A 22,892-nucleotide genomic window follows, 5' to 3' on the forward strand; every position below is an offset into this window, starting at 1 on the left:
TTTTAAAATCTCACGTTCTTACTTTGACTATTATAACGTTTATTTTCTTCTTACTGTCCTCTTAAATTTATCTGACAACAAAAGGAACAAAAAAAATAGTACTTTTATTTTCATGAAAGGTGTCACCCCCATCTTTAGAAATCTGCATTGACTTTCCACTTTCTCTGACTGCCTGCTATTAAAATGCCTTCGTGTGTTTGAATTACATTTAATTCCCAAGAATCCTTTTCTATAGAGTTTAAGACCATTTGAAGATGAAATTGCTGCTTTTATTCGTTCATTTAACAAGAGAGAAAAAACAGAGTTAAGACAATTTTCATATACTGTGTATGTGTTTTTAACCTTTTATTAAAAATTGAACAATATTTTTTTAAAAAGTTTAAAAACACATACACTGTGCATGGAAATAGTCTTAATTCCATTTTCTTTTTCTTTTACATGGAACTCGGCTCAATGTTATGTTGCAGCCTGGATGGGAGGGGCATTTGGGGAAGAATTATGTATATGTATGGCTGAGTCCTTTCGCTGTTTACTGGAAACTGTCACAATCATTGTTTGTTAATCAGCTATACTCCAATACAAAACAAAAAGTTAATTGAGCTATAATTGACATATAATTGTGTTTAAGTTCAAGATGCACAACATGTTGGTTTGATACATTTATATATTGTATTATGATTATCCCCTAGTGTTAGCTAAATCTCTTTCACATCACATAATTATTTCTTCTGTGGTGATATCTGCAACACCTGGTCATTTTCTAACTTCAAGTTTGTAACCTTTGACCATAATCTTTCCAGTTGCCTCACTCAGTTCAGTTCAGTCACTCACTCGTGTCCGACTCTTTGCGACCCCATGAATCGCAGCACGCCAGGCCTCCCTGTGCATCACCAACTCCCGGAGTTCACTCAGACTCACGTCCATCGAGTCAGTGATGGCATCCAGCCATCTCATCCTCTGTCATCCCCTTCTCCTCCTGCCCCCAATCCCTCCCAGCATCAAAGTTTTTTCCAATGAGTCAACTCTTCTCATGAAGTGGCCAAAGTACTGGAGTTTCAGCTTTAGCATCATTCCTTCCAAAGAACACCCAGGGCTGATCTCCTTTAAGATGGACTGGTTGGATCTCCTTGCAGTACAAGTGACTCTCAAGAGTCTTCTCCAACACCACAGTTCAGAAGCATCAATTCTTCGGTACTCAGCTTTCTTCACAGTCCAACTCTCACATCCATACGTGACTACTGGAAAAACCATGGCTTTGACTAGACAGACCTTTGTTGGTAAAGTAATGTCTCTGCTTTTGAATATGCTAAATAGGCTGGTCATAACTTTCCTTCCAAGGAGTAAGCGTCTTTTAATTTCATGGCTGCAGTCACCATCTGCAGTGATTTTGGAGCCCCCCAAAATAAAGTCTGATGCTGTTTCCACTGTTTCCCCATCTATCTGCCATGAAGTGATGAGACCAGATGCCATGATCTTCGTTTTCTGAATGTTGAGCTTTAAGCCAACTTTTTCACTCTCCACTTTCACTTTCATCAAGAGGCTTTTTAGTTCCTCTTCACTTTCTGCCATAACGGTGGTATCATCTGCATATCTGAAGTTATTGATATTTCTCCCAGCAATCTTGATTCCAGCTTGTGCTTCTTCCAGGCCAGCATTTCTCATGATGTACTCTGCATATAAGTTAAACAAGCAAGGTGACAATATACAGCCTTGACGTACTCCTTTTTCCTATTTGGAACCAGTCTGTTGTTCCATGTCCAGTTTTAACTGTTGCTTCCTGACCTGCATATGGGTTTCTTATGAGGCAGGTCAGGTGGTCTGGTATTCCCATCTCTTGAAGAATTCTCCACAGTTGATTGTGATGCACACAGTCAAAGGCTTTGGCATAGTCAATAAAGCAGAAATAGATGTTTTTTCTGGAACTCTCTTGCTTTTTCCATGATCCAGCAGATGTTGGCAATTTGATCTCTGGTTCCTCTACCTTTTTTAAAGCCAGCATGAACATCACGAAGTTCACGGTTCACATATTACTGAAGCCTGGCTTGGAGAATTTTGAGCATTACTTTACTAGCGTCTGAGATGAGTGCAATTGTGTGGTAGTTTGAGCATTCTTTGGCATTGCCTTTCTTGGGGATTGGAATGAAAACTGACCTTTTCCAGTCCTCTGGCCACTGCTGAGTTTTCCAAATTTGCTGGCATATTGAGTGCAGCACTTTCACAGCATCATCTTTCAGGATTTGAAATAGCTCAACTGGAATTCCATCACCTCCACTAGCTTTGTTTATTGTGATGCTTTCTAAGGCCCACTTGACTTCATATTCCAGGATGTCTGGCTCTAGGCGATTGATCACATCATTGTGATTATCTTGGTCATGAAGATCTTTTTTTGTACAGTTCTTCTGTGTATTCTTGCCACCTCTTCTTAACATCTTCTGCTACTGTTAGGTCCATACTATTTCTGTCCTTTATCGAGCCCATCTCTGCATGAAATGTTCCCTTGGTATCTCTAATTTTCTTGAAGAGATCTCTAGTCTTTCCCATTCTGTTGTTTTCCTCTATTTCTTTGCATTGATCGCTGAGGGAGGCTTTCTTATCTCTTCTTGCTGTTCTTTGGAACTCTGCATTCAGATGCTTATATCCTTCATGTGCTGTATTTTTCTAAATCTGAAATATGTATTATAGAATCAGTAAATTTCAAGAATGAGTTAGCCTAAAGAAAATCTCCTATGAGAGTTGGACTGTGAAGAAAGCTGAGTGCCGAAGAATTGATGCTTTTGAACTGTGGTGTTGAAGACTCTTGAAAGTCCCTTGGACTGCAAGGAGATCCAACCAGTCCATTCTGAAGGAGATCAGCCCTGGGATTTCTTTGGAAGGTATGATGCTAAAGCTGAAACTCCCATACTCTGGCCACCTCATGCGAAGAGTTGACTCATTGGAAAAGACTCTGATGCTGGGAGGGATTGGGGGCAGGAAGAGAAGGGGACGACAGAGGATGAGATGGTTGGATGGCATTACCGACCCTATGGACGTGAGTCTGAGTGAACTCCGGGAGTTGGTGATGGACAGGGAGGCCTGGCGTGCTGCGATTCATGGGGTCGCAAAGAGTTGGACACGACTGAGCGACTGAACTGAACTGAGCTGAACTGAAAGAAGATCTCCTGTGTAATAGGTCTAACCACACAGTTCCATGAAGCATATAACTGTACAAATGTAAAAGGTTTCATTGTGACGTTAGACTAATTACTGACCAACCTCTCTTAGCATATCAGTATTAATCCCTCAGACTATTTGTCACTGTCATATCTTTGTAAGAACCATATATTTTAAAAAATTTTTGTAACATTCTTTTTTTTTCTAATGTCTTTTTTTTTTACAGTAAAAATATCTTAATTTATTAATTTTTAAATTTAAATTTATTTATTTTAATTAGAGGCTAATTACTTTAAAATATTGTATTGGTTTTGCCATACATCAACATGAATCTGTCATGGGTGTACACGTGTTCTCCAACCTGAACCCCCTTCCCACCTCCCTCCCCATACCATCCCTCTGAGTCATCCCAGTGCACCAGCCCTAAGCATCCTGTATCCTGCATCAAACCTGGACTGGTGATTCATTTCTTATATGATGTCTTTAAGAGTTATATATTTTCTTAGTGTGCTAAATTTTTCTGTGGTGATTTCATTTCTAGAAATTGCCTCATGGTCCTTGATTTTATCTTTAATATTTATTTTATTAAAAAAATTTATAATAGATTGATTAGTATATTAAAACTTAAAAAAATAATGTTATATTTACAAGGTAGGCAGTGGAGTTAAGAGAAGTTACCCATTTACTTACTAGAATTCTTCACAGAAATGACAAAGTAAATGATTTTTTTATTGACTGGTCTAATTTTCTCTTTTTCACAAATGACAAAGTAGAAAGCTCAGATTATTTTTGGTCATGCGTTAGGGAAAGTTACTGTAACTATAGTTTGAGAGAAGGAAGGAGAAAGGAAGGGGCAGAGATTACATGTTAATGTTTGTTTTCATTAAATGGGGGAAAACATCTCTCCCCTGAGTTGAGCATGTAGTCATATTGGTTTAGGCAGCTGCCCTTTAATTTCATGTAATTAAAATGTCATAAATGCATGTGCATGTGTGCACACACACACACAAACACACACTCTAATCAGTCTGACTGACTTTGTCTTCTCAGTCTGGTTCTGCTACTTACTGATCCTGTGAATCAGGATATATTATCACAATTTTACTCATTTTAAAAAGAGTCTTAAGAATAGTTTTTGCCTCATAAAAATAACAAAGTCATTGAGCTAATAGGTATACATATGATCACAGAATAATTATGGTAGATATTACTTTTTATTGTACATGGAAGGATTTTTATAATAAGTTTTCATAAAGATGGATCTTTCTTTTCTCTGTAGTTATTGGCATCCATTACTTTTAATGGAGTATTTTAAATTTTAAGAGATAGAAGCAAATACCTCATGCTTATATAATTCTTTTGTTTCAATTTTAATTATGAAGTTACTGAATAACATTCAAATGAGACATATGGAAAGAAAGATAGTTTACTGATTAATTCCTTAGGTATTTTTAAAAAACATATTTATTTATTTTTTTTGGCTGCTCTGTGTCTTCGTTGCTGCATGTGGGCTTTCTCTGGTTGCAGTTAGCGGGCCTACTCTCTGATTGCAGTATGTGGGCTTCTCATTGTGGTGGCTTCTCTTGCTGTGGAGTACAGACTCTAAAGTTTACAGGCTTCAGTAGTTGTAGCTTGTGGGCTATAAAGTGTGGGCTCAGAAGTTGTGGCTTACTTGCATGGGCTTAGTTGCCCTGCTGCCTGTAGGATCTTCCTGGACCAGGGATTGAACCCATACCCCTTATATTGGCAGGTGGATTCTTAACCACTGGACCACCAGGGAGGTCCCCTTAAGTCTTTTATATTTACTTTTCTAAGGATTTGATGTGCTTATAAAAATTTGCATTGTTGAATAATCTCTATTAGTTTCTTTAAATGAGTTATTATACCTCCAAATGATATACTACCATAGAGCCACTAAGAAAAAAATTATAAAAGAATATTTAATGACATAGGGAAATGTTTACAATATATGTGAAAAATGTAGGTGGGATAAGCTTATGACTCATTTTGAAAGAATAAAATCTATTTGCATGTTTGTAAATTGTTCTACAGTGATTCTTATAGGAAGGTTTTAAATCTTTGAATTCCTCACATTTTCTTGTTCTCTTCAATGAATTTCTGTATTTTAAATATACATGCAAATAGATTTTATTTTTAATGCTAAAAAATCCTCTCACGTGTACTTTCAACTTTCAATAAATGAAAAGCATGAAAAGAAAAGAATTAGTGACATAAAATCTCAAGTCTCTTTTAAAAAATCTCATTTCAATAAACAAAACTGAAAACAATAAATTGTATTTTAATTCCCTGGTGGCTCAGATGGTAATGCATCTGCCTGCAATGCAGGACACCCAGGTTCAATCCCTGGGTTGGGAATATACCCTGGAGAAGGAAATGGCAACCCATTAAAGTATTTTTGACTGGAAAATCCCATTTATGGCAGGCTACATACCATGGAGTTGCAAAGAGTTAGACATGACTGAGTGACTTCACTTTCACTTCAGTCTATAAATACTAGCAAAATGATAAATAGTATACTATGTATATAATAAAGTTCCACATTTAGAAATATAACCAGATGATATTATAGGCCAGTACATGTGTGATTGTGTTGTTAAAGAGATTTTGTAAAGGAGTTGGTTAACATTACTGACTGTTGAAGAATATAGAATTTTAACTGACCCCAGAATGGTAGGTCAGTGCATACTATTGAAGTTAAAAGGATATAACTATTAAAGTCTGTAAACCCTAAGAGTTTATTAAATGTGAGTAAAAGTATCTATTACCTAATTAGCATAATGTTCAAAATGTTTTGTAGGCATGTATAGTTGGTTGTAGGGATAAAGGATCCACAGGATCCATCATGTATTAGAGGACTTCATTGTCTCCAAATAGTAAAGAACCCCTGCCAAAGATAAAATATGGTGATATGCTAAGGACTTGGGAAGCCAGGCAAAATTTTCCTTCCTACGGTTCATCAGATAATTGTTTCATGTTTTGTTATCCATATCTAAAATCTAGTAGATTGAGAAGCATGAAAAAGGATTTATGTTTCAACTAAAATTATGCATTCATGGAAGGAAAGAAACCGATGCCATGTGAGTTGAGCCATTCCCAGAATAAGCAGTGAAAGGAATTCTGTTGATTCAGCTGAGGAATATATAATCTCCTTCTGTATAAAAATAATTCCCCACATTTTGTAATGCTCATACATCCCTTTTATATGCTATCTGTCGTTTTATCCCCCAGTGAACTCGTGAGATAGGAGATGGAATGTAATTCTACAAATTAACATGTTGAATAATTTAACCAAATCACCACAGTCAGAAAGATGGGACACAACACCATTTTTAATTCCTAGGCTTTTAACCATTGTATTAGCCTAAGAGCATTCCCAAGTGTTGATCTTAGTGTTCTTAGATAATGTTTTTAGTGATGAATAAAAATACAAAAATTGATAATGCTCTTTAAACAATGTGGCTCAGCTGGTAAAGAATCTGCCTGCAATGTGGGAGACCTGCATTTGATCCCTGGGTCGGGAAGATCCCCTGGAGAAGGGAAAGGCTACCCATCCAGTATTCTGGGCTGGAGAAACCCATGGACTGTATAGTTGATTGGGTCACAAAGAGTCGGACACAGAGTCGGACACGACTGAGTGACTTTCACTTTCACGTACCAAGCATTACTCTTAAACCTTCTCATATATTAACCCAGTATTCATAACAACCCCATGAAGAAGATTGTATTATTATATTCATCTTGTACATAAGGAAACTGATACAGACTAGTTAAAGTATCTGTTCAGTCATGCAGATAAAAAGTGGTTGAACGAGGATTTGAACACTCAGTGTCTGACTTCATAATTTATCCTGTTATCCCCTATGCTGTATGTATGTGTGTGAGTGTTAGTTGCTCAGCCATGACCCTATGGACTGTAGCCCCCTAGGCTCCTCTGTCCGTGGAATTCTTGAGACAGGAATACTAGAATGGGTTGCCATTCATTCCTCCAGGGGATCTTCTTGACCCAGGGATCAAACCCAGATGTCTTGCATTGCAGGCAGATGCTTTACTGTCTAAGCCACGAGGGAAACCCAGTGACACAAATCAGAGCTATAGTTAGTGAACAGACTTTACATTTTTTGTATGCACACACACAGATTCTTTGTCATTTACTAAAAGTGAATGAATGTATACACAATTTAGTGGCAGAAACTGCAAATCAGGCAACCTGAAAATAGAGAGGCAAGATAGACAAACTAAGGGTGAAGGCTAGGTAACTGGTAATGGTGAAGAATAATTGATGTGACATCTATCAACTGTTGATTTGAGTAATCTTTTTTTCTTAGAAAGAGATTCAGATTATATCACCCTTAGTTTAGTTGAGAGAGAGAAACAGAGAGATAGAAACAGTTCAGTTCAGTTCAGTCGCTCAGTCGTGTCCGACTCTTTGCAACCCCATGAATCGCAGCACGCCAGGCCTCCCTGTCCATCACCAACTCCCGGAGTTCACTCAAACTCATGTCCATTGAGTCAGTGATGCCATCCAGCCATCTCATCCTCTGTCTTCCCCTTTTCCTCCCGCCCCCAATCCCTCCAGCATCAGAGTCTTTTCCAATGAGTCAGCTCTTCGCATGAGGTGGCCAAAGTCCTGGAGTTTCAGTTTTAGCATCATTCCTTCCAAAGAACACCCAGGACTGATCTCCTCTAGAATGGACTGGTTGGATCTCCTTGCAGTCCAAGGGACTCTTAAGAGTCTTCTCCAACACCACAGTTCAAAAGAATCAATTCTTCGGCGCTCAGCTTTCTTCACAGTCCAACTCTCACATCCATATATGACTACTGGAAAAACCATAGCCTTGACTAGACAGACCTTTGTTGGCAAAGTAATGTCTCTGCTTTTGAATATGCTATCTAGGTTGGTCATAACTTTCCTTCCAAGGAGTAAGCGTCTTTTAATTTCATGTATGCAATCACCATAGAAACAGAGGGGAGGTAAAAGAGACAGTCAAAGAGAAAGAGAGAGAGTTGTTTTCAAGATTCTAATTTATAGCCAGCTTGTAGAAAAATATGGTGCATTAAATTCCCACTTGGCATCCTGATTGTAATAAGATAGTACACCCTTTCTAAAAACTTCCATTTGATGAATAAGTGAACCAATTCAAATTGTCTTCATTTTATTGATAATAACATCAGTGGCAGTAATGATAATGCTTTTTGAGTAACAGCAATTAACTAGATTTGGTGAACTTAGCAATTGAACATTGAATTTGAAATCAGAACATTTGGCACTGAAGATGCTATGAGTACATATTAAAATGATTGTTGATTATTTAAAGATTTATTAAGATGATGAAGAACATTAAAGTGTATTATATCCTGTGTTATTTAGGATGCTCTCAGTTTCAAACCTACTTAAGCTACATAAAAATGTATTGACTTGGTAAATAATAAGTTCAAGTTTGCTCAAGGGTTTAATACAGAGTTTCATCACTGGAGTCAGGGCTAGGTCTCTGTTTCTCTTCAATTCTACCTTCACAGCTTGTCAGATTGATACAGACTGGCTTTCTTCAGCAACTCTTGGAAACGCTTGTTTCCTGGTTCACAGCCAGGAGTTAATAGTGTATCTTTCCCCAAATAATAGACAAAAAGTGTGAGTTTCTCTCTGATTGGAACCTCCTAGATCATGTCTGTGACTGCACTGAGCATATCAGTGTTGCAAAGGGGATAGTATTATCCACACTGTTTTGCATGAATCCCAAATTTACATATGGATTTGAGGGTGAGCTCTATCTATCCTGTGATGGCAAGAAGCGCAAGCGCAGCCGCAAGGAGAGCTACTCCGTGTACGTGTACAAGGTGCTGAAGCAAGTCCATCCGGACACCGGCATCTCATCCAAGGCCATGGGAATCATGAAGTCCTTCGTCAACGACATTTTCGAGCGCATCGCTGGCGAGGCAGCGCGCCTGGCGCATTACAACAAGCGCTTGACTATCACATCCAGGGAGATTCAGACCGCCCTGCGCCTGTTGCTACCTGGGGAGCTGGCCAAGCACGCCGTGTCTGAGGGCACTAAGGCTGTCACCAAGTATACCAGCTCCAAGTAAATATAATATGCCTACCCACTGTTAACGGAGAAGGCAATGGCACCCCACTCCAGTACTCTTGCCTGGAAAATCCCATGGATGGAGGGCCTGGTGGGCTGTAGTCCCTGGGGTCGCTAAGAGTCGGACAGGACTGAGTAACTTCACTTTCACTTTCACTTTCTATCCTTTCCCAATCTCCAGGCATACTGCCATCTATGGGGAAGTAGGAGAAAGGATATGGAGTGAGCAGTCAGTGACAGTGTCTACTAGAGTCTTCCTTTACAATTTTTATTTATTTTATATTTGACTGCACTGGGTCTTCATTGCTGCATGCAGGCTTTCTCTGGTTGCAGACAGCAGGGGCCACTCTTCATTGCGGTGCACTGACTTCTCATTGCGGTGGCTTCTCGTGCTGTGGAGCACACAGGTTCTAGGCACATGGGCTTCGGTAGTTGCAGTGCGTGGGCTCAGTAATTGTGGCACACTGGCTTAGTGCTTCAAGGCATGTAGAATCTTCCTGGACCAGGGATCAAACCCCTGTGCAGGCGGATTCTTATCCACTGGGCCAGCAGGGAAGTCCCAGTCCTCCTTTTTAAACATCCAGTGTTTAAGTTGCAGTGCAGTCTCCGTAGCACATATTCACTTTTGGAAATGCCCACATAACATCCTTGAAAAGAGTGTGTGTACAATATGTTCCAGCAATGATATCCCATTCTACATTTGAAAATTTTGGGTGATCTGCAGTCCCTTTCACTCAGACTATGATGCAGGGCTTCATGGTCCATTGGGCAATGATTAAATTAAAAAAAAAAAAAAAAGTTCAATACCCCTAAATAAAAATGAAGAACACAGAATATCTTGACATTTAAAAATAAATGCATAAACAAATAGAATGAATACAAGTGTTTATAATATCCTGTACTGTCCAAGTTCCTGGCAATTCTTATTTCTGTTCATTAAAAAGCCTTGCTTAATAATTGTCTTCTAGATTCTGAGAATGACTTTGGGGAAAATGATGTTTCAGTGGAGCATACCACTTTAGTCTTCTGCATGTTTTTTGGGGTCCTGGTGTTTACCCAAGGTATTTTTCAGTCAGACTTGGGATTTCTTTGTAAAATCAGATTTATTTACAAGTTTTAGACATTAAGTATTTTTTTCCTTTTTAAATCTGTAACCTAGTAACTAAGGTCCTCTGATCTAGTTCTAGTCTTCAAATGTGAGCCCTTTTGTCTTCCTTAATATGTCTCTGTGCTTTGCACATTCCCTGACTGAAGCAATTTGCAACAGAAGTTTTGGATAGGAGGCCCAGCCCATCTCCTCTTTGACTGGGTGGCTTCTTCCTAATAGGAGTGATCATCTGCTTTATCAGAAAAGTGCTGTAGGGAAGCCCTATGGTTGATTTTTTTTAAGTATTTATGTCTTAAATTATGCCCCTTCTGCCTCTCATTAGATTTGGAATAAAAATAAAAATTGGCTTATCCAGTCCCATCAGGCTCAAAATTATCAGCCTCTCAAGCCATTTATGTTCTAAGCCAGAGGCAGCAAAGATCTCTTAAAAAAAAAAAAAAAAAAATTTTTTTTTCAGTACTTCAAATAGGTGAGCTTTAACATGAGATTTTTTTTTTTTCTTGGTATGAAAAGACTGGTAGATGTCAACTTCTTTGTTTCTCTCTCATCCCTTAATAGTGTTGGTATGCAAAAGTATGTGTCTCCGGGTAAAATAGGTTATTGTTTAATCAATGATTTCTTAACCATGCAACACTTATCACCCTGATACAGGTGGTTCCTTCTCACTCTTGGTCCTTGTCTCTAACATAATTCAGTCTATTCAGCATTTTAGGATCTGTTACTTTCAACACTTCACTCTCTGACTCTAGTTTCCATGTATCTTAGAATGTTTTCTGTTGCTGTAATGGCAAATTAATGCATAAGGTTTACGTGTTAACCCCTTCTATGAAAAATTACTGCATTTTAGCATGGGTAGTGACATAAGTGAGTTAAGGAAAGATAATGTATTTTCAGGCAGTAGTCATCTTATTGATTCAAATTTGCCCCCACACTGGTATATCCCAAAGAACACACAAGGCATAATAAGTACTTTTTTTTTTTTTTTTGGTAAATAGTACCTAAGTTATTGTTAGATGGAATATGTATATGTGCATGTTCCTTCATATTAATGGGTGATTCTTTTAAAGATGATAATTCATGTTAAACTTTTATCATTTCATCTCTCCTTATCACACACATGTCTAAAACTGGAAACTGTCTTACTAAGTCTAATTTGGTGCTTTAGCAGGTATATTAGTAGAAAGTGTTTCTCTTTAAGTATTAAGGGAACCATGAAAATGAAAAATATTGTTACAGTTTTAATATTTTTCCTCAGTTATACTGAAATTCATTAAAAATAATTGCATTGGTACATTTTATCTATTTATACAGTCCTTGTGTTTTAAACTATAAATAATCACCTAGATTCTCAGTAAGTTACTTTTAGGTAGTATTTTTAGAAATATATTTGTAGAACATTTAGCCTATTACAACAGTGAATTAGACTATACGAGTTTTAATTTTTATATTTGTGTTAAAATGCATTTGCTTTACATAGAGCCATGTTAGTGCTTTGTCTTGCTAACATAATACAATTTCCAATTGACCTTCACCCAAAAGACAGATTTTAATACACATACATATATACAGAAAGCATCTGCATTGGAAATAAAACAGCTTTTCTTTCATTAGAGATTTCTTGTGATTATACTTCGGGAGTTACTGGCTTTTGTCATAGAAAATTCCAGAAGAATGGTGGGATTCTGGTGAGAATTTAACACAACTTGTCATCACACTGTAGCTCCATTACTTTGATTTCTTGAATCTATCCTCCTTCACTTCTTCAATCAAGTGGTTTATTTTTTTCCAGGACACTTTGGTTATAATAGCAAGATGACTACCAGAATTTCCAATGGTTCTTTTTTTTTATGTCCAAGGGAAAAGGACTACTTTTATTCTCAATAATCATACCAAAAGCCTGGTGCCTCATTTGGTTAGAATGTGTTAGGAAATGTCTCTGTGGTTGTTACACTGTGGCCAGCAGAAAACCATGTATATGGGTTTGTATTCTATGCCCCTGAGCCAAACACTGTGGCAAGGAAAATTCACTTAAACCAGTCAGGGCTCATTTCTGGATTGGGGTTGAGATTAATCCCAAGCCAACCTTAGGGCTGCTATGCAAGGTGAAGTAGGTTGAATATACTTGGGGAATTATTTTATAGTAATATTTGATTGAGCTCAGTGTTTTTCCATGGGTTGATCATGAAAATCTTTAAGGGAATAAGAGCTATCATATCGGATTGTTCTAATGTGTGTGTGTCATTTATGTTTGTGTGTATGTTTGTGCATATGCCTTTATATATTTTTTCATTGGTTTTAGAAATGTGTTTCATTTTTCCTTGGAGGACTTTTCATTTCCACTAAACTTTTTATCTTAAATAAATTACAGTTGGATACTTAAGGAGCTGTCCCACAGCAATCAGTTGTGCTTAGTGCAGGTCAGACTATTACTGATGTGTCAAGTATTTCTAGAGCAGTACTTTAGACTCTGTCACAGGGCTAAATATAGTCAACATTTAGCAAACATTTATTGAGCACCTGTTATAAGCAAAGTGCTATGCTAGGTACTCTTGTGTACATGAAGATAAATATATGTCATAAAACAATGACAAATTGCCTTTCAGAATGTGCTTATTTCCAATATCATCACATTTTTCTTTTCTGTCATTTTTCTTTTTATCATAGGAAGACCTTGAGTTTTTTTTTTTTTTTTAAGAATAAAGACGAAAATAATGATGCATGAACTCACTTGAGTTAGTTTCATGCTACACACCTGATATAAGAACATAAACATTTATGAAGTGTAATGCATGCATTTACATAGTTTAGATTGTTATTAAATTTGCCATTTTTGTATTTTCTTCTCAGAGATTTTTGGCCTTCAAAATTTGGCCAGCTTCATATTGCTGGCCTTTGAATTTACAAAAACAAAGAAGAGAGTTTAATAAGCAGTAAAATGAAGCTATTTATCTGGATAGGTTACTTTGTAAAGTGCAAGTATAGAAGACCCTCCAAGGTCAACCTAATATATGATTTCCAATTTTTCAAAGTAAGTTTTATTGACCTACACATTTGAGTAGAAAATAACTAATTACCAAATAGCATCTACATTTACCCACAAATTATGATGGTACTGGTGTCAAATAGTCAAATATATGTCTACAGAAATTTTTTAAGCAATCTCTGTTTGTTAACAATAATGTCATTGTAACCCCCATATAGCTTCCTATTTTAAAATGGTATATTTCTGTAACATATATTTATATAACGTTTATATAGGGTAGATTTTGGAGATAAATAAGAACCTAGTAAACTGTGTGTGTGTATCTATGTGTTAAGGACATAAATTTAAAAATGGAAGTTGTTAGTTGCAATAAAAAATGAAGTTTGTTGAAAACAGTTTGATGTCTGATAATTGAAAAATGTTTAAGAACCAGACATAATTCCCATAAAAAAGATTGCATAAGTTAAAGGTTGATGACAGCACATTGGAAGCAGAAAAGTAGAGTAATCTATTTGGAAGTTCAGTGAAGAAAGAAAGGAGGAGATGGAATAGTAGACTGAAGAGTGATAGTATTGGACAGATACGTTTTAGATTGGGAGAGATTTAAGCAAAGGTGCTGATATACTCCACAGTAGTATACTATGTGATAGGAATCTATAGCACACTGTGTATACTAGACTATCTGTTATATGTATCAATAATATGGTTAAATCTACAATGGCTTGATATTGTGGAAAAACAGGTGCATAAAAATTGACATGAACATTCATGATGCATCTTCAATAACAAGTTTTTGTTCCATTAATATTTAACTAATGCAGTTCCATTTTTAGTAAGCGATTATTATTAGTATTGATTCCTGCTTAATCCTTTGCAATACCTTAAAGTCTCAGTGTATTTCCTCCTTTTATTAAAAAGTAATCTTTCATGTTTGAGTTTTGTCAGCAAGATGACACAGGGCATAGAGTGTAGACCATGACATAGCTGGAACATTTTAACATGATTTGATTTTATAAAACACAATACAATAGGGATCAGGCAGTGCTTTGTTTTAAAACATTCACTGCTGGAATTCAGTTATTTATGCAAAAGCTTGCTGATCAGTAGGGCTCTGTTCCCTGATGCCAAGTTGTTAAGCACTTTCTACAGCTTATTGTGAATAATGCAGAGGGTCAGTGGGACCCTTTAAACCCAACTCCAGAGACAAGACTTCTGAAACACATGGCCTCCCGCAGTCAAGCATTGCAACAACTTTCCTATCTAGAAAAATGCCAGTGAATTTTCTGAGTACTGATAGTTTTACACTTGTAAAACTGAGGGAAAGGAAAATATTCTTCACTCACAGTCCACAAAATTAATACACATATAGTCATATCAGTGTATGCATTGTGGATGTTTAACGATTTAATATGATTCAGAATTAAAGGATGACAGTAACCAGAGCTCAATTCTTAGACCACAGTCATTTCTCTGATGACATCATCTAGTATCCTATTATCAAATACCATCTGCAGGTTGACTGCCTCCCAAATGTTTCACCCAGCTTAGAACTTTCTGCTCAGCTCCAAGCTTGGATACACAGTTCATTAACTCATTCCTAGTCAATTCAAATTGAACATGTTCAAAACTGAATCAACTAACCCCCAAATCTGATTCATCTTCAATCCTTCCTAGCCCAGTAAGTAGCAACTCCACACTTTCAGTTGCCCTAGCTAAATACTTAGTCTCCCTCTTTCTCACCCCTTATATTATTGCTCAGAAAATTATGCCAGGTCACCATGCCCAATCTGTATCCAGAATCTGGCCACTTCTCACCACCTCCATTGTCCCCCCATCATATCTGGTCTGGATTGTTGAAATACTCTTTTCAGCTGGTCTGCTTACCTTGGCCCTTGCCTTACCTGCATTCACTTTGTCTATTAGAGGGTCCTCTTAAAATGGAAGCCAGATCCCGTCACACTGCTGCTGAAAATCCTCCAATGGCTAGTCACACACTTGGAGTGAAATGTGGCCCTGCTGTGTTCTGAGTCCGTACACAGTCACCTCCCTCTCCCTGCTTCATCCCTTCTTTGGCCTTCTCATCCACAATTCTTGCCATCTCCCATTCTACTGAAACCATCCTAGACTCCATGCCTTTGCCTCTAGGCATGTGCCCCCTACATAGTCACACGACTACCTCTCACATCTTTAAGTCCTTTTTTCTCAAATGGCACTCAGTGATATTTTCCCTGAACTTCCTAAATTAAATCCCCTGTGTCCCCCTCTTTCTTTAACATTTCTTATTCCCCTTTCTTCCATTATTTCTCTCCATAGCACTTGCCAGCTTCAAATTTACTTATTTAATTTGTTTAGCATGCCTCCCCTAATAGGGTTAGTTCCACAAAAATCTGCAGGATTTTTGTCAATTTTGTGTATGACTGTATCACTGTTGCCTGGAATAGTGCCTGACCCTTAGTAGTTGCTCAGTAAATATCAGTATTTGTTGAAGAATCACTAAAACATGGTAGAGTCAGAATTTCATATGCTTTCAGAGCCCTTCTCTACAAAATGAATAAAGGTGTGATGTATTGAATATATATAATCTGTTTTGCTAATTGTTCCTCTACCTGGCAAATATGTAATTATAACAACTTTATGACAAATCATGAGATCATGGCATCCAGTCCCATCACTTCATGGCAAATAGATGGGGAAACTGTGGAAACAGTGGCTGACTTTATTTTTCTGGGCTCCAAAATCACTGCAGATGGTGACTGCAGCCATGAAATTAAAGGGCGCTTACTCCTTGGAAGGAAAGTTATGACCAACCTAGACAGCATATTAAAAAGCAGAGATGTCACTTTGTCAACAAAGGTCCATCTAGTCAAGGTTATGGTTTTTCCAGTGGTCATGTGTGGATGTGAGAGTTGGACTATAAAGAAAGCTGATAAAGAAAGCTGAGCACTGAAGAATTGATGCTTTTGAACTATGGTGTTGGAGAAGACTCTTGAGAGTCCCTTGGACTGCAAGGAGATCCAACCAGTCCATTCTAAAGGAGATCAGTCCTAGGTGTTCACTGGAAGGACTGATGTTGAAGCTGAAACTCTAATACTTTGGCCACCTCATGCGAAGAGCTGACTCGTTTGAAAAGACCCTGATGCTTGGAAAGATTGAGGGCAGGAGGAGAAGGGGACGACAGAGGATGAGATGGTTGGATGGCATCACCAACTCAATGGACATGGGTTTGGGTGGACTCCAGGAGTTGGTGATGGACAAGGAGGCCTGGCATGCTGCGGTTCATGGGGTTGCAAAGAGTTAGACATGACTGAGCGACTGAACTGAACTGAACTATGACAAATCATAAAGTTTTCAATATTATTAGTTGAGAATGACTTGACAAAGATAAGTTTACTGGTTCACTGTGAATATCTTACTTATTAAAAAGCAAAATAATAAGGACTGTGGCATTACAATTTCTATGTTTAAGGATATATTACCTATAATGAATAGAAAATAGAAGAGATTTAATTTTCTGAGTTCCTTATTTCTTCCAAAAACAAGGATATACATATGTATGTGTAGTCTAGATTATGATTGAAGCATTTGATTATAATTGTTTTTAAATAACGTCTATATTTTTTGGGTAATGTTTTGAAAAAAATTCCTTTTCCAACAGGCAATAAAATAGCATTTTGGCTTGATCTGATATTTCCTGTGAAAGAAAAATACATTGAATTTTAAATCTGTTGATTCTACCCATGAATTTATTTTTAAGTACCAGATTGGTGACTTGAAATTTAAACCGTTGTCTCATGAACTTGATGTGAATTTGGTTATGCATTTGTATACATTGTTCATGCTGTGTTTTGGGTGATAAGTGTTGCCTCCTGAGAAAGTGCAGTTTCATTAAGGTCTATATTAGTATAGTCAGCACTTTTATATTTCATTAAACCCACATTTCACTGGTCCTTAAATAGTGATAGCTGAATTAAAAAGTTGAGGAAGAGAATCAGTCATAAGAGATCAAGTGTGTGATGAATAGAAAGGAAGTTCTTTTAATCTTTTCTGTATGTTTTATTTTTAATGATGTAAAAATATTACAGACATCACTGTTAAAACCTATGTGTGTGTGTGTGTATAATACATTTTAAAGATTTGTTTCCTCTATGTCATTCCCTATCTTAAATAACTTTTTCTGAACTATGCATTAGGTTCTTTTATTTTAGCCTGTATTTGATACATAGACATTTATATTGATAAAGAAAAATCAGTATTTGTCCTGTGGAAAAAATGTGTGCTTATATATCTGTCATAAAACTATTAGATTCCACAAGAACCCAAGGCAAACTCATTTAGCCATCAAGTGTAATTGTGCTTTACCTCAAATGGTTTTCTTTCCCTAGAGGACAGTCAGGAATACTGGTGGCATCAAATGTACAGGTCAGCCTAAAACTAAACAAGGAACTTTTTAGCTCTGTCCACCAGGCACACTCTTTTCTACCCCAAGTAACTATTGAGTCATAAATCTTCCTCTGGAAAACTGATTTTCAATTTCTCATCTTCACACTAAAAAAATGGTCAATATATTGGCAATGAGTGTTATGTATTGCTCACTGGCAAGTGATATCTCTAAAGGTGTCCTGTTATATCCGAAAAGCAAAGGGCTCTGAGTCCGGTGGGATGCCAAAACCTCCAGTCAGTTTAGTCAATATTTCAGACAATATAGTTGGAGAAAACATCAGTCAAGACACACTGCCATTTTATACATTAAATATCTTTGTGGATCCCATTTTGGTTAACTTTTCTGGCATTTCTAAATGTTTTTGCTGTATATGCTGCTGACAGGGAGCAAATTTCATTATTTTGAAATTCGGCAGCCTTTCCTTCTTTAGCCTTAACTTCCTTGTTGAGGTGCTAATGAGCTGTGAAAAGGCCAAATGGAAGAGGAATAAGAGCTCCAGATAATCCATACTCTGATAAACTACTCCCTGGATAATTAGCAGTTTATGGTTCTTCTGGGACAGTGGCAGAAATAAGCAATGGTGACCAAGTATATGGAGCAGCGCGTGTTAATAACGTTGTAAAAGAGGTTTACAAGGCAATCAGAATTGTTTTAAGCAAATGTCATGTGTGTACCTTCAGGCCTAGGCACAATTTGATTATCCAAAAAGCTTTATAGGTCAGATTGAGCTGCATCCCAGGATTTCTAAATCAGAAGGTTCTAAACACATTTGTGACTATCTCCCGTCTAGCTTTAGTGAATTTCCTCTTCCTGATTTATAGTTTCCCCAGAACAAAGACATACTTGACCTTCCTTTCCTGCTCATTTGCATGTTTTTAATTCATCTTCACTTTAAAGTTTTTAATTGCTGCTATATTTTAATACTCAGGTTTTAATTTGTGTTGTGGCGATAATTCTGTTTCCTTCCTAGTGTGATATGAAATAAGGCCAATATATTAAAAAATACCTTTCAATAGAATAAGTAGTGATTTTGTAGAAAATTTCCAGGAGTTATACAAATCAAGAAGATGATAGTTGACACTACTCAAGAGTATTTAAACAAAATGAAAAATTGTTTTATAGTATTGATTATCTCAGTATGTGAACAAAGAAAGCATTTTTATCCCTTTTATTTCCCTTCCTATTTCCCAGAGTAGAGCAAACAATTTGAAATATGCCAATAGGCATTTTTTAGATTTTGATGTATGCTCCAAGTATGATTATATATCAACCGAAAAATCCCAGTGATATTATCATTACATATTTTATAGTATCCATAATTTGATGTGGTGATTAAAAATTTGAGTGTATCAGTAAATTTTAGGGCATTTCACTAAACAAGCCCATTGTAAATATTTAAAAATCTTTACATGAACAAGTTATCTGTTGAGAATACAGAAATTGTACACCAAAGCTAATCATATTTTAAACATATGAAATTATTCATAGAAGGGTCTAGGGGGAGACAGACTGGATGAATCAAAGAATTCTATCAGTGGTTCCTGGGTATGTGAAAGGCATGTCATCATTACATTCACATAAAGTATGGTACAGTACTACAGTTTGATTTTTAAATGCAATTTTACCAGTCTAGCTATCTCCGGGAAATATTTCTTCCTTTTAAGTTATTAAACATATGTGAGGTAACTTAGTTAAAATTACAGGCTTCTATGAAACAGATACTGAGTTGTTTCCCATCTCTGCTCTTTATTAATGGTGACTTTGGGCAAGTTTCTAACCCCTATATATCAAGTATCCTTCCTGTAAAATGTAGTCAGTCAGTCAGTTAAGTCACTCAGTCATGTCTGACTCTTTGTGACCCCATGGACTGCAGCACGCCAGGCTTCCCTGTCCATCACCAACTCTCAGAGCTTGCTCAAACTCATTTCCATCAAGTAGGTGATGCCATCCAATCATCTCATCCTTTGTTGTCCCCTTCACCTCCTGCCTTCAGTCTTTCCCAGCATCAATGTCTTTTCTAGTGAGTCAGTTCTTTGCATCAGGTGGCCAAGTGTTAGGGTTTCAGGTTCAGCATCAGTCCTTCCAATGAATATTCAGGACTGATATCCTTTAGGATGGACTGGTTGGATCTCCTTGCAGTCCAAGGGACTCTCAAGAGTCTTCTCCAATACCGCAATTCAAAAGCATCAGTTCTTTGGTGCTCAGCTTTCTTTATAGTCCAACTCTTACATCCATACATGACTACTGGAAAAAACATAGCTTTGACTAGACAGACCTTTGTGGGCAAAGTAATGCCTCTGGTTTGTAATATGCTGTCTAGATTGGTCATACCTTTTCTTCAAAGGAGCAAGTGTCTTTTAATTTCGTGGCTGCAGTCACCATCTGCAGTGAATTTGGAGCCCCCTGCCAAAAAAGTCTCTCACTGTTTCCACTGTTTCCCCATCTATTTGCCATTAAGTGATGGGACTGGATGCCATATCTTCTTTTATTGAATGTTGAGTTTTGAGCCAACTTTCTCACTCTCCTCTTTCACTTTCATCAAAAGGCTTTTTAGTTCCTCTTCACTTTCTGCCATAAGGGTGGTGTCATCTGCGTATCTGAGGTTATTGATATTTCTCCCGGCAGTCTTGATTCCAGCTTGTGTTTCATCCAGTCTAGCATTTCTCTTGATGTACTCTGTATATAAGTTAAATAAGCAGGGTGACAGTATACAGCCTTGACGTACTCCTTTTCCTGTTTGGAACCAGTCTGTTGTTCCATGTGTGGTTCTAAATGCTGCTTCTTGACCTGCATACAGATTTCTCAGGAGGCAGGTCAGGTGGTCTGGTATTCCCATCTCTTTAAGAATTTTCCACCGTTTGTTGTGATCCACACAGTCAAAGAAAGGCTTTGGTGTAGTCAGTAAAGCAGAAGAAGATATTTTTCTGGAACTCTCTTGTTTTTCTATTTGTAGACAGTAAACATTCCTTATGTTGTAATTTTAAATTAGGTAGTGTAATGGTGTGCTTGCAGCACCCCTTACAAATAGTAAACACTCAATGTATTATACTTGTGTTCTATTTACAAATTCTATAATAGTTTAGAGGGTGAAAAAAAGCATTATATATTAGAGCATAGTGTAGAATGGGGAGCACCTAACCACAAGATTTTTTGGGGGTCTCCAAAATCACTGTAGATGGTGATTGCAGCCATGAAATTAAAAGACGCTTACTCCTTGGAAGGAAGTTATGACCAACCTAGATAGCATATTCAAAAGCAGAGACATTACTTTGCCAACAAAGGTCCGGCTAGTCAAGGCTTTGGTTTTTCCAGTGGTGTTGTATGGATGTGAGAGTTGGACTGTGAAGAAAGCTGAGTGCCAAAGAATCAGTGCTTTTGAACTGTGGTGTTGGAGAAGACTCTTGAGAGTCCCTTGGACTGCAAGGAGATCCAACCAGTCCATCCTAAAGGAGATCAGTCCTGGGTGTTCTTTGGAAGGATTGATGCTGAAGCTGAAACTCCAGTACTTTGGCCACCTCATGCAAAGAGTTGACTCATTGGAAAAGACCCTGATGCTGGGAGGGATTGGGAGCAGGAGGAGAAGGGGATGATAGAGGATGAGATGGCTGGATGACATCACCGACTTGATGGACATGAGTTAGAGTGAACTCCAGGAGTTGGTGATGGAAAGGGAGGTCTGGTGTGATGATTCATGGGGTCGCAAAGAGTGGGACATGACTGAGCGACTGAACTGAACTGAACTGAAAGCTGTGAAAGGGAGAATGGAGGAAAACATCTGAGACCATTAAATGATAGGGTGTGAATTTGGGACTGTATTCTAAGATTAAAATTACCCATGTTTATTGCATGTAAGAGTAAGACACTTGTAGAAATGTCACAACTATTCTTGAGTTGGGTTGAAACAAGCTGAAGATAGATGAGAAGGAGTCAATTTGGGGAGCATGTCATTTATGTAATCCTTGCATTGTTTTAGCAGAGTTTCTCACAGTGTTGGTCTTGATATTCGGGGCCTGATCATGTTTTTGTGGCAGGGAGGTGGATGGTGATAATATTTCCTTATGCTGCTGCTGAGCTGTGCAGTGTAGAATGTATAGCAATGGCCTCTACCCACTAGATGTCCTCAAAGTCAGCAGTACTCTCCACCCCCAGCAGTGATGATTCAAACTGCCTCCAGATACTGTCAGATGTCCCAGGAGGGCAGAAAAGCTCCTGGTTGATGTCACTAGGAATGAAAAAGAAGTGAATGTGAAATTGTGAAAGCTGTCATTTGCCAGACAGCTTTCAACCAAACTGTTGAAGATAAAAGAACAAGTCATTTTAATAATAATAGAATTTATTTTTTTAGACTAAGGCACACATATGCCTTTAAAAAAAAAATTATTTGGCTGCTTTGGGTCTTAGTTGTGGCATGCTTGATCTTTCACTGTGGTGCGTGGCCTTCTCTAGTATGGCACTCGGGCTCTAGAGCACATGGGCTTGTTAGTTGCAGTGCGCAGGCTTAGTTGCTCCAAGGCATGTGGGATCTTAGTTCTGCAACCAGAGATCGAGCCTGTGTCTGCATTGAAAGGCAGATTCTTAACCGCTGGACCGCCAGGAAAGTCCCCACATACGTCTACATACATTTTCTATGTCACCCTCATTTGGGGATCTGTTTAGCACTCCTCCTTATGTTTTCCACTGCCTCATTGTATAATATACACATATATACCCTTAAATCCTCTTACAGTATCTTCCCTAAATCTGACTTTTGAGTCGTTCATTCCAAGATGTGAAAAGAAATGTTCGCACATCAAGAGATTGAAAACTTGTCAAAAGGTTTCACACCTTTTATTTCTCTCAGATACAGTGAGCCTTTGTATACTCTTCTCAGTTCTCTAAACCTTCAGATTAAGAGCTTTCATGGTCAGTGAGACCCTGCAATGTAAACCTTGAAGCAGCCACATTATTGTTAGGAGCCAGTGATAAAATGGAAGTGCCCGTTGCCCTCAGCTGACTAACCTACCTACAGGAGCAGGACAGAGGACTGCTTCGGGCCTTATTACTTGGCTTGAGGCAGAGAGCAGGATTTGTGGCTGATAATGAAATCTATCCAGAGTCTTCCCAGGG

The 22,892-nt window shown here is 37.7% G+C and overlaps 2 protein-coding genes across 7 annotated transcripts in view; both read left to right on the forward strand.

Annotated features, from left to right (window-relative positions):
- Positions 1-22,892, forward strand: part of DMD (dystrophin) — a 2,671,852-nt gene that overhangs the window by 1,008,697 nt on the left and 1,640,263 nt on the right. The window lies entirely within an intron of this gene.
- On the forward strand, positions 8,611-9,363 carry LOC138986326 (histone H2B type 1-C/E/F/G/I-like). The gene has a single exon (XM_070365449.1). It carries the CDS (start codon positions 8,899-8,901, stop codon positions 9,253-9,255), a length of 357 nt encoding a protein of 118 aa, XP_070221550.1. The 5' UTR covers positions 8,611-8,898; the 3' UTR covers positions 9,256-9,363.

The sequence above is a fragment of the Bos mutus genome, chromosome X (assembly GCF_027580195.1).
Source record: "Bos mutus isolate GX-2022 chromosome X, NWIPB_WYAK_1.1, whole genome shotgun sequence".
In the NCBI taxonomy this organism is placed as follows: domain Eukaryota; kingdom Metazoa; phylum Chordata; class Mammalia; order Artiodactyla; family Bovidae; genus Bos; species Bos mutus.

Excerpts from the sequence above, each read along its gene's own strand:
- LOC138986326 (XM_070365449.1), top strand. The coding sequence starts at position 8,899 with ATGAATCCCAAATTTACATATGGATTTGAGGGTGAGCTCTATCTATCC.